Source organism: Serinus canaria, chromosome 1A (genome assembly GCF_022539315.1).
Source record: "Serinus canaria isolate serCan28SL12 chromosome 1A, serCan2020, whole genome shotgun sequence".
Lineage (NCBI taxonomy): Eukaryota > Metazoa > Chordata > Aves > Passeriformes > Fringillidae > Serinus > Serinus canaria.
The window spans coordinates 7,362,928-7,375,789 of NC_066314.1; the positions used below are offsets into that span (position 1 = coordinate 7,362,928).

The 12,862-nt window shown below is 43.9% G+C and overlaps 1 protein-coding gene across 1 annotated transcript in view; it reads left to right on the plus strand.

The window, feature by feature from the left end:
- The window catches only part of ELAPOR2 (endosome-lysosome associated apoptosis and autophagy regulator family member 2), a 96,479-nt gene that overhangs the window by 48,533 nt on the left and 35,084 nt on the right, over positions 1 to 12,862 (plus strand). Inside the window, exon 2 of the mRNA XM_009086873.4 lies at positions 564 to 684. Coding sequence (XP_009085121.3) covers positions 564 to 684 — 121 coding nt within the window. The remainder of the gene's footprint in view (positions 1 to 563; positions 685 to 12,862) is intronic.

Below are 12,862 nucleotides of genomic sequence, written 5' to 3' on the forward strand. Positions count from 1 at the left end.
AATGATCTCCCCTCACACCACAATTCTGCTTTGAGGTACTCCTCAGATCTGACCCTGGATGACATTTTCAGGTATCCCAATCCTGGGTTTATCTGCCCTAATTTGCCTGGGATTCCTCTGAAACTGGCAAAGAGGGAAAGGCACTTGCAGGAGGAATCATTCCATCCATGATACACATCCAGCCTATCATGGGATGACTCGTGCTCAAGTGTGGCTTGCTCCATTGATCAGAGAGGATCAATCTCCTTGGCTGCTGTAGATCAGATACTGTGATGGACAGAAATTTTCCATCAGTCCTGCTCTAAGAGACTGGGAAAAAAATTCTAGTGGAATCTGCCTCCTGTCTATCAAGTGCTTTTGCAAATCCCACCTTCTGCCCCAGCATTTGTGCTGCACTCGCTCTGTGATGAGACACGGCAGTCATCAAAGCTGCACAAGGTGTTCCACGCCAGCCACTTCCTCTCTGGTTTAATTACAACTGAGCTTGCTAATCCCAGTCTTGATTAATGAGCTTAATATGCAAATGTTATGATGAAACTGAAACTCTTTGTGATTGCTTGCAGACAGATTACCACTTCGAGTACACGGAGTGCGACAGCAGTGGCTCCAGATGGAGGGTGGCTGTCCCCAACCCGTCCGTGGAGTGCTCTGGACTACCTGACCCCGTGAGAGGGAAGGAATGCAGTATGTTGTGACTTCTCATTTTACAGACTGTTACTGCCTTTTTGTGCTATTTGCATTTGTAGGGCTGTCATTGATGCCCTGAGTTTCCCTGAGTTGCCCTTCCCCTCCAACCCAGCTTTGTGTCTGCTGGAGTTGTGGAGCAGGGATTGTCTTTGCAGTGTGTCCATGAAAGTCACTGTCTGCTGCAGGTACCCTTTTATGCTGATTCACAGACAAGGCACATCTCTGACAGCATCCCCTGAGGAGCTGTGGTTGCTTGTCTTGAGCTGCTCTGCTCTCCAGTTCTGCAGCTCTCCAGTCATTTACAGCTGTACTGGCCAAAATGGTGACCACCAGTGCTCAAACTATATTTGCATAGTGCCCACATTCTCATTATTTCCATTATTTAGCTAATTCATAAGCTGAATGCATAAGGAATGGTAAATGTCTTATTTGCCTGAGTTATTTTTATTATGAAGCTCCCGCATTTTATTTATTTATGCATTTATTTTTTAACAATTTGGAGTGTTTTCATATCACTTGGTTCTGCATTTTTTTAATGTTGAAACACTTTGCATCTGGGGGATATAAACAAACTGCTGCTCTGCAAACACATCCCTCACTGTTTCATAGCTCCCCAGTCTGAATGCTCTTTCCCATCACACTTCCTTGCTCTAGCAATTCTCTCCACAGAAGACCCTAGCAGTAATTTATACCAGGGGGTATAAATTATTGTATCTGACAAACAGGATGAACAATGGCTGTGTCTTTTCAGTTCTATTGCAGCAGATGTCAGATTTACTCACTTCTGACTCTGCTCCTCTGAAGGTTTATTTTCACTTCTCTGTGTTCCAGTGTGAGGTACATAAATGTTTTCTGTAGCAGTGTTGATCACTGCAAGGTTTCTTACTGCTTGCAAGCATCATCTGAGAATGTGTCATTCCTGGTGTTTGGATTTAGTTTCCAGGGTTTTAAATGTGGAGTCTCTGTATATCCTTAGGATGTACTTTTTCAATTACAGAAATATAGACCTGAGAAGCACCTCAGGTGATCCCATAATTCACTCTCCAGCCCAAAGAGCTGTACTAGAAATGACTGTCATTCATGGCTGATGTTTGGCTGGGCTGTTTCCAAGCACCTCTTGTGATGAAGAGCCCAGAAGCTCTCCAGATATTTGCTCATATATTTAGTTCTTTTCATTTTCCCTCCTGCTAAAGATTTTTCTGCTGTTGAATCTCCCTTGTTATACTTCAAGCCTATCACTTTTTGCTGCCTGCACTATAAAGGAGCAGATAGTTTTATTTCTCCTGCTGCACAGCCACTTTTGGTGTACCCTGGAGGACATAGGTATAACTATTTTTTGTGACATACATTATTTCTTCTTAAATCTTGTGATAAATGGTTTAACTCCAGCAGCATTACACTATCCTCAACTTTCTGCTTCAGATTTTGACAAATGGTTCACTTCCCTCTTCATCTTCTATTGTTTGTGCCTGTTTCTGGTCTTAAATCAATTCCAATGAGAATTCAGCTGGTTTATAGCAATAGATGAATCTGGCTTTTCAATATTTGGCCCCTGCTAGACAAGGTGGAAACTTTTCCCAGGAGATGGGCTCTGATATTATACACCAAAATACAGGATTCTGTTAAATATACTGGAAAACTCATCTCCTTCTTGTAGTGTTGTTGTTAAATCCCATGGCAATTCAGCTGGTTTGAGAAGCAATCAGATATTTGACTTTTTTGCTGAACCCCTCAGATCCTATCTCCCTGGGCTCTTGGAGTTCTATCATTTTTTTCTGTCTGTAGTAAATTAACTGTCAGCAGGGGCTGTCTGGCTATATTCTGATGGCAAAAGTAATTTTAGGTTTTCTCATCTCTTAGTGTTTCACCTTTTGCTTAAAGAACAACCAATCTTTCAGCCTGAAAACATGAATCTGTCAACAGCAGTTGGTCACTGGAATGTGTAGGGAACACCTTTCCCATTCAGCTTGGTTGATGTAGTGGGTTTTGCTGTAAAATATTTTAACCAGCAGAGAGTTTGGCTGACAGTCCATTCTCCAGTGGGTGGGATAAACTGGGAGAGGCAGCTTTTGAAAAGTGGCTGCCCCACAAATCTCTAAGGTTTGCACATGGGGGTCTGTTGTTGATGATGAGTTGTGTTGAAGATGCAGACAGATAGCTCCTTGTCATATTCTCTAAGCTGGTGGCTTCTGTCTCCTCTGACAATACAGCAGCTGTACCAAGGACATTTTACACTAAAAGCATGAATTTCTGCAGCCAAAGGAAAACAAAAGGTTCTGTATCTGAGGCTTCTACAAGTCGTGTTCTTTGTGGATTGTGTGCAGAGTGAGATTTGTGCTGCAGGCTTGGCCAGGCTTTGCACACAGCTCACATCAATGGCTCCTTGAGATGCCCTCCTTCTCTCTTGGGCCTGGTGCTATTTTATCCCAAGGTCTATCAAGAAATGCCAGAACTATGCCATATCCTCTGAGCTGAGTCTTTCTGGACATTCTACAAATTTATTCTGATTCTCCTACATCTCACAGGCCCTACCCTATGCCAGGACATAGGAGCTGGGGCTCCTTCTGGCATTTGGTAGAATCCTGGAGTCCCCTAGGGTTTTTCTTTGGTCCTTCAGCCTGCAGAATCAGGGCCTACAGTAAAATCACTCTGGGTAGGACAATTTCCAGCTTCCAGTTTTCCCCTTCCAGAGGTCTGCTGTCTTCAGAAGTTTTGTTCAGCATCTATTTGTCCTGAGATGCCCTGTGGCCAGCTATGTCTCTGCTTTTAACAGAGGGTTGCACTTGTATAGCAGTTGCAGTTGTGAAGCAGCATGAGTTCCTAGGTTTTTTTTTTTTTTTTTTATTGTTTCCTTGAGGTTGGTAGAGCCCTCAGTGGACACAATGGTATGAGGGAATCTGTATGAGAAAGTGAGATTTTTTGGAACACATCTGCCATCACTGCTGACTTCACAATGTTTGCAGTTGTTTTCCTCTACTCAGAAATGCTGCTGCTTGAGAATATCTGCCACTGATCTTTACTGCTCCCTGAAAAGAGAAGTGATGTGCAGGCTGTCATTAATTTTGAATCCTGAGAATACTGTGCCAACCTCTCCTTCTTCCAAATGCTCAGCAGTCGCTCTCTTTAAATTGTGCCTGAACTAGAAATTTGAAAGACGGCATAACAATATGTTAAATGTCTCCTGCTTTGTAAATACGTCTAGACTGTGGCCTCCAGTGGAGTGGAAAGACACTTGAGATTGCTAAAAATGGGTTAGCTCAGGTGCTTCCCATATCTGGAGCAATTGGACTGTGGCATCAGAGCTCAGCTGGTGTCCTGAGATGTGCTCGTGTTCAGGATGTTGTGTTTTACTGCTTCTCATTTGAATGAGACCATGTAAAATTAGCTTGGATGTCTCTGTGCTCTGCTGCATTTTGAAGCACACAGTGACCTGCAAATCACAGCTGACTCTGTCCTGCTGAGCACAGCCTCAGCATTCCCTGAAACTGCTGTAGGCTCCAAAGCCTGCCAGGATTCTACCCTGCTTTTGGAGTCTTCAGAAACTTCACCAGCACAGCTTACCTTCAGAGAAGACAGTGTCCTCTGAGAAATGTCATAGGGTGCATAGCAGACAGGGCTGTCATATTTTGACTGCTTTATGACCTGGTTACTAGGAGAAGGATTTTTATGCTTTTTTCTTTCCGTGAGCACAGAGCAGCACAATGATCCACCTTCCCCTCCTGCTGCCCTCCTGCCCTCCACATCCCTCCCATGTAGGTGGGAAGGAAGGGGGAGGCTCACATGAGAGATTTTTGTGGTGCTGTAGGAAGTCCTGCTATGCAGTGACCCAGATATGTGTGGGAAGCTGCATTAGCAGCTCTGCAGTTGCAACGTGCCCTGTTCTGTATTTCACTCCCCTCTATCTTTTTCTGTTCTCCTTGCTCTGTGGGGCTGCAGTCATCACCACTTTCAGACCCTGCAGCCTGTGTTTTCCCATCCAGCATGGTGTGGTACCTCAGTGGGGCTGGCCACACCTGAGTCACCTGTGTCATGGCCACACCAGACTGCTTGGGCACCTCTCTCAGGTTTCTGTTTGTTCAGAGCTGAGTCACATTTTTGATGCTGCCACATCATGGTTGCAAGGGTTCCTGTGAAGAGATGCATTAAAAGTCCAGAAAGATTTTGGTCAGGGAAAAGGTAATATTTATTTCTCCTAGGAGCTATTCTGGCTCTCCTCTGTTTCCCATTTAAGGTATCCCCTCTGGGCATCTTCCCAAAACTGTTCTGGAGGTCGGATACATACATGGAGGTGGGAGTGGCAGACAGAGAGCCTCCTTCAGCAGAATCCAGACCTCTGAATCACTCCTGACAGTTGGGAATGTGCTTTACTAATTTGATCTCCTTCATTTTTAATTACCACAGATCTCCCTCTGATCCCTTCATGAGTCTGATAGCAGGAAGGGAGTGTGGCTGATAAGGATCACTGCTGTCAGGGCAGTTGCTTGGCTTTTTAAATGGAAAATATTGATGGCAGTCCAAGGGAGCAGCTTGCTTTAGGGCTAAGCCCTTTCCTGCACCCCCTTATGGCTGGGATCTCTGGGAGCCCTTTGTTTTGGTGTGGGGCTGTAGGCAGTGTTTAATGGGGACTTTTTGGGATTTGGCAGTGGGAGCAGCATTTGGCATGGTGCTCCTGCTGACACTGCACTGCAGTCTGTTTTTGTGGCCACCATCAGGCTCTTCTGCCAGCCTGACCATAGCAGGCATGTGTTACGCCTGATGGAGCTTCGTGAGCACTAAGAAGATGGAGGAGGACATTGGCGACAGACAGCTATAGCTTAGGGGACGGAAGAGAAGGATAGGACAGTGAATGACGGAAGGAAGGAAGGAAGGGAAGGCAGAGGAGGCGGCGGAAGGAGGAAGGATGGAGAGGCGAAGGAGGAACGGAAGGAAGAAGGAAGGAAGGAAGGGAAGGAAGGAAGGCAGGAAGGGACGGAAGGAAGGGAAGGGAAGGAAGGAAGGAAGGAAGGAAGGAAGAGAAGAAGGAAGGGAAGGAGGAAGGAAGGAAGGAAGGAAGGAGGAAGGACGGAATGAAGGAAGGACAGGCTACAAGTCCGTACAGTCCTTAATGAAGACGCAATCTACGAACATACCGACATCCTCCCATCCCTCCCTCCATCCCGCCTCCCTCCCTCCACACCCCAATTACCTGGTTCAAGGTGTGCACAGGTGAACTGATATTCTCATATCAGCAGAATTTTTCTCAAAAAGAGCTAAAAGGGTTCACATTTTGACCCTCATACCATCTTAATATATTACCTCTTATTCCACAGAATATTAGTTATTTTTTGCCATCCTAGGCAAGAATAGGTTGTACTTTATCTCATAAATGTCTGCTCATTTTGTAGTGCTGTGAGCATAATAAAGAAATTACAGTGAAAATAATAAAGCATTTTAAAAGGAGTTGGATTTGCTGTGTTCAGGAGGAAAAAAGTGCCATTATTATAGTCAGCATCAAAATGCCAGTTGTAATCAAGAAGATTTCTTAAGAAAAGAGACCAAAAAAAAAAAAGTTGATAATATAGAAGAACTTGATCATATTATTGGAACAGGATGCCCAGGGAGCTGGGGGAATCACCATCCTTGCAAGTGTGGAAAAACCATTTAGATGTGGCACCTGAGGACGTGGTTTATTGGTGGAGTTGGCAGTGTTGGGTTAATGGTTGGACTTGATGCTTTTACACCTTTTTTTCTAGATGCTTTTAGATCTTTTCCAACCTTAATAATTCTGTGATTCTGTGGCTCTGCTTAGCAAAGTGCACCTTCACCTGGTGCCACTAAGGTGGGAGCAATTTTGAAATCAGAAATGTGCTTCAGTTTTGGAGAGAGTTGTGTGAGCCTGTACCAAATGAGAAATGTGAAAAGCTCCATCAACTTCAGAAAATGGACTGTCCTCAATTACAATGGGCTTTACTGGAGTCTGAGAGCAGAATTTGACCTGATTTATTGCTACTGAGCTGTGTTTGTTGAGTGTTTTCTAACTTGTGTAATCTGCTCCCAGGATACCACAGGAAGAAATACAGATCTTCCTGCTAATTGCAGGCTCAATTAGGCAAAATGACCTTTTTAAGGCTGTACATTTTATAACACTTTAGGGCAATTTAACTGATCAGCAGGAGTTTTAGCATTTTTCTTTCATAACTAAAAACTTAAATGAATGTTTTGAGTTTGATGTTCTCTGAGTCTTTGGTAAAGTTGGATATCCCAAGCAGGTGAAAACTGGGCTTGCTCCTAACTCCCCTGAAGTCAGTGGGCATCTGCAAATTTAGTGTGCACAGACATATTAATGCAGGGCTGCCCTGGAGCCAGGCTGTTCAGCTAGCAGGGGTGTGCACAGCACAGTTTGAGAGCAGTTACTGAAAGGCTGTGATTTAGCAAAGCACTGAGCAGATGTTTATTCCTGTTCCTCTCAGAGCATCCCTGCTAATTCATGTTCCTGACTCCAGGCAAGTATGAGAGTCTTGCTGATGCTATTAGGTTTCTCACCTGGGCTGAAGCTTGAGGCTAGACTTCATGGCATTTCCATGTGAGATACCCCAGTTTTACAAGAATTTTTTCCAGAATTTTTTTCTCTGTGCATGAGCAAGTCTCTGTCTTTGCAGAATGAGTCACATTGTTGGCTTTTTGAAGCAGAGATTCAAAACAAACTAGGTAAATAGTTAAAAAGCTGAAGAGTTTTACTGAACCCTCAGAATTTAATTTTCTTCTCTAGGGAAGAGTTACTGGGAACTGCATGTTAATGTGTGTACTGAGTTTATGAGGGGAAAGGTTGGCTTTAGTGTCTTTTGATGATTTCTTCACCTTGGTTGTGTACACAATGTAATTAAAATTAAAAAGAAATTCCTCTGAGTGTCTGATTTCTCTTTCAAGAGGGAAGCAGCTGGCAAGACCTTGAGATTTGTTATGGCTTGGTAGAGGGATGAGAGGCAAAGACTGTGTGTGCGTGCAGAGAACTTCAAATGGCACTAGAACCACTTGGGTGGATGAGCAGTCAAAATATGCCTGATGGAGTCAGTGGGGGCTGGAGAGCTGCTCACTCACCTCCAGATCTGTTTCCTGTTTGGCTGTTGAAACCCTGGCAGCAAATGTGCTTCCCAACCTCTTGGTGATCACTGCATTCCTGCTCTCCACACCACACTGCTGTGAATTATTATTTCCATCCCAAGCCCACACCTCTCAGTGTCCAAATGAGGCAATAAAGTGATAATAAAAGTGTTCTATGTACCAGGCCAGCTAGGGAAAAAAGGTGGACTGAAAAAAGCTTTTCTCTATTTAATTATTTTTTGCATAAAAGGAAAAATTATGTATTCCTATGAAATGCAAAGGTTTTCCACAGAAGGTACTCTTCCCCAAGTTATATCAGGTTTCATTATGATCACATTTCAAGACTAAACAGCCTAGACAGACTTTTTTTTTTTTTTTTTTAATTAAGATTCAGTCTAGTTCCTGGTAACACATTGGGAAATAATGGCTGAAGAAAACGAACATCAATTATTCACAGTCTATTGGAGAAGCCTTGTATAAATTACTCACAGAAGACTTTCTGAAGCTGGAAAGATTATAGGAAACATTAATAATAAAGCAATGATTTCCTCTCATCCTTTGTCTTCCTCTTTTTTTCCCTCCTCATTCTGTGGTTTGGTTGATCCTTGGTTCCATGTTGTGAGGACCCCGATGCCCCAGGGTATCACTGAAAAGCCTCCATGGGCTTGTCCTTGGCCACATCTTCCCCTCCAGGCTTGTGCCATGTGTCTGCTGAAAACAGCAGCTGTTCTGGGACACAGCTGCCTGATGCTGCCAACCTCATATTTCCACCTCTGCCCATGGGAGGCTGAGACAGTTCAGCCCTGACTCTGCCTGCAGGAGATGGCAGCACATCACCTGAATCCCAGATCGTGGGGCTTTGGATGAACAACACAGGAGTGGAGAGGGGAGAGATGGAAAACCAGTGCTTGAGATTATCTTTGCTTTGTATTTTCACTGATTTGTGTAGAACTGCTTAATTGCTACCCCCTTCTGATGTTGTACAACCTGGTAAAATCCAGTCCTGTGTGTTATGTTTTTTTTTTTGAATCCTAATTATTGAGAGCCAGGGAGACACAGAACAATACACACAACTATGCACATGTTCAGTGGCAACAGAATAAAGAGAAGACCTAAGACAGTTTAGTTTTAAGTAAGAGGTGTCTGGAGGAAAAAGTCTGCTGAGAAGAGTGGTGGAGGTAGAAGTGGTGATGTCCAAGTGATGTGGGATGGGAAGCTGGATGAGGAAAGAGGGAAGACTTGGTGGCCAGGGCTGCATAAGGGAGGAAAGCAATTGAATACATTATAGTTTGGTGTTGGAGGATGCAGGGTATTGAGACAGCTTTGGTTAATCTTCTGGTGAAATCTCAAATATTCTGATCCCTCTCACAGTGTGGTAGTATCTGAAAGATACTTGACATGAGAAAACGCTCCAGAGGAAAGTTTCAGAGCTCAGAAGAAGCTGAGTAGCCAAATACATGTGAGGATCTACTCTGTTTGTCAGTCTTTGTTCATGATAATCCTGTCCTGATCCCCAGCTTCAGAGAGTTAAGCAATGTGAGAATGTTATGGTCAGTTAGTAGAAGAGATATTTGCCAACTAATATTGATCCTAGCCCACCAAAATCACCAGGAGAGCCACTGCTGTACTAAAAGACAGTATGTGACCCTGGAGACTTGCAGTCAAAGGGCAAATGAGACAAGCTTGTTTATGGTCTGTTTTGCCCTCTGGGGAGCTGTTTCCATGTCTGCAAAGTGATTGTAAAGTGCAATCAGATCTGCCAGTGATGGACTGCAAGCACTCCTTGGAAGAGGTTACACCATGGGCAGGGCTCCTGCTTCAGGATGCCCCAGTCCTCATGGTGTGTCCCAGGAGGGAGGGAGGGCACCACTGCTCTTGACTCACAGAGTTTGAGTAAGGGGTTTAATTAGATTTGCTGGTCTGATCTCACATACCATTCAAATACACCCAGCCAGGCTGATGGAGGGGCTGGTGATGGGTATTTGGCATGAGCTTTTCTTCCATATGGTATCCAGTTATGGCACGAAACACTTGAGAGACAAAGGGTCCATCACATGCCATGGCAGATTGTTCCAACAGTCAGTCATTCCTCCTATTAAAAATCTGTGCCTTATTTCCAATTTGAGTTTGTTTGGGTTCAGCTTCCAGAAGGTAGCTCTTCTCATGCATTTGTCTGCTTGATTAAAAAGTGCAGCAGGATCTTGTGTTTTCTCCCCCTGGAGATGCTTATATATTAATCAAGTTGACTCTCAATCTTCTTGTGATAAACTAACTAGATTAAGCACTTCAGATCTCTCACTGCAGGATAATACCTCTAATTTTAAAACCATTTGAAGTCCTTTTGTTTTGTACTGACCTCATAAAAATGCCAAATCACATCTATATGCAGCATTATAACAATCTTCTTCCCTGTAATACAGGTTTCATCCTGCATATCTCTACCTGCACCCCTAAATTTATCCACATGTCCCTGCTGACTTTTTTGGATGCCTTGACAGTGGAAGATCTTAATGAATGGTGGGTCTGCAGTCATCCTCTTGCTGCTCTCTGGGATACATTTCAGCCCTCTGCAGGCAGGGCTGGCATTCCTTGCCCTCAGCAGCTTGTTGGTGTGGCAAATAATGAAATCTTTCCATTCAATTCACAGTTTCCTTCACAGAAAGAAAGATCACATTCAGTCTTCACAAAATGTTCATTGCTTTGTGTAAGTTGGTGTGTAAAACCCAAACTGATATTTGAGAGATGTGATAGTGAAGTTTGTAGTTAGAGAGGGACAGAAAATAGTGATGTCCAGTTATTCACAAGAGATGGTTTCTCTGAAAATTAAGTATCAAATGTCTAAACAAATGGACTCTGGGGTCAAGGGTGTTCACAGAATCTTCCTCTAATGTGGAAGAATAATTTTTCCTCTGGATTCTGAAGAGGGAGGGTTTAGTGGAGGACAAATAAGACCACACACCTAAAATACAGAATTTCTGTTCCCAAAACTTTGCATCACTCCTTAACTTCCTAAGTTGTGATGCAGCCCTTCTTGTTGGCAGCATCTCGTGTGTGTCACCCTCACAAACACGGTGATGCTGCAGTAATTCCAGCTGTTTCTGTGCCTGCTGGGAAGTGCTGCATCTGTGCTCAGCTATGTCTTAGTGATATGGAGCAGCCACGAGGAAGGAGAAGTTCCTGGGATGCCCTGGGATGGATCTGTGCTCTGTCCCTCCACAAGTGACTGATCTCCCTGTCTCCAGTTGGGATGAACTCTTGAACTGATGCAATTAAAAAAAGTTTGCCCTGGCTTTTGGTCTCCCCATTGATGAAAGACCAAGTTGTGGGACTCTAGGAGAGGAGACCATCTTCATGCTCACCACACACTGTATTTCCTCCCCACCCTTCTCCAGCTGGAATGACACCAAATGTTGCATCTGTTCCAATGCTGAAAGTGGTTCATGTTGCCATTAGCCACATTCAGCCCCAAATTGAACCTGGCAAGCAGCTGGCATGCTCAGAGCCAGTTTGCTTGCAGGGGAATGTGTTTTGATGGGAAATGCTGCTGCTTTCTAAATACAATTCTTATAAGGAAGGAAGGTAATTCCCTACCTAAATAAAATAAAGGCTCACCTATTTCCTGGAAGGTGAGAGATGGATGATGTGTCCTGCATGGCAGCTGGCCTGATCTCTTGTACTCTTTTGTTTCTCTCAAATGATCAGTTTGCAAGGGGTTAAAACATAACTAAAGTAAAAAATAGCTAAAGTAAAAATCTCTGCTCATCCTCACTGTGACGGAAGAGGAGGCTCTGCTGCCCTCAGCATCTTCATTAGGGCAGTGAATTGCTCACGGTTTCTTGACTCCTTAGTTGAATTTCATGATTCTGGAATGGTTAAGCAGCACTCTCAATTTCTTGCTATTTAGCTTTCTTTAAAAAAAAAAATAAATTGAAACTGTTAAAGAATTCAAAGAGGTCATGAGAGAGCTTACTTTTCTACTTCCCTTCCTGATGGCTTCTCTCTGCACTCTTCAAAAGGAAAAAATAAATCAGATTTATTAGTAATGCTAACGCAGTGAGTCAGGACATCTTTATGTATTTCAGGTGAAAAGCTGTAGAAAGTGTAGTCACAGTTCAGACACACAGGGATGTGTTCACTGCTTCTGCCCAAATCTCTGTCTAAAGAAAGCTGTTTCCCACCCCAGGTGCAGGGAGATCCTCTGGCTTGAGCTGAGGTCACAGTCAGTCAGGTGGGGTGTTAGCTCTACCTACTGCTTATAGTGAACCACTTGCCCTCACTGAGGATGGATTTTCTGTCTGTCTGTCAGTCTTTCACAGAAATCCATCATGGCAGGATTTCCTTGTTTATTCCCACCCCACACCCATCTCTGCCTGGATCCTGCCCACTTTCCTTCTTGGTCCATCACCAGTGAGCAACAGGGCTAGAAATCTGTTGGTTTGAAGGCCACTGGTTCAAATTCAGACTATGCTGATAGGACCAAGAAGGAAAAATGATCCTTTGGCAGATCACTCCATCAAAATAGACCTTTAATCTGCTTTCCAATGGACAAGGACAATTACAGAAAGAAATCCTGCTGGTACTGGGACAGAAATGGGAGCCAGAACTGTTAGTTGGATTCAGATGGAGATTCATGTTATGCAGCCATGAGTTAATCAAAGTGCTTACAATGAAGCAAGTTTTTCTGCAGTTTAGATAAACGCTGGCACATCTGTGGAACCACATTTTCTGGGACTTCAGCCGACGTCATTGTTTTGGGCCAGTTTCACCACTGTGGCTGCCAGTCTGGTCTCATCCTGCAGTTTCCCAGGCTAATGAGTTTTTGTCTGTCAAAGAGAGTGTATGAAGGATCTGTCACTGTGCAATGTGGCATGTGTGAAACAGAAGAAAATCCCATCATTTCTTGGGATATGAGTTGTGTGCATTGCTCTGGATCCTGCTTTGGCTTGACTGGTGTAGTTAAAAAATCTGCAAACATCGTAGGAAGTACTATGGGCTGCAGAAAGTGCTCGTCTCTTTTCCATTCAGGATGTTCAGTCTCAAAGAGGACAGGATGCAGCATAGTCCCACTGAGGGAAAGTGGGATGGCCTGCCATTG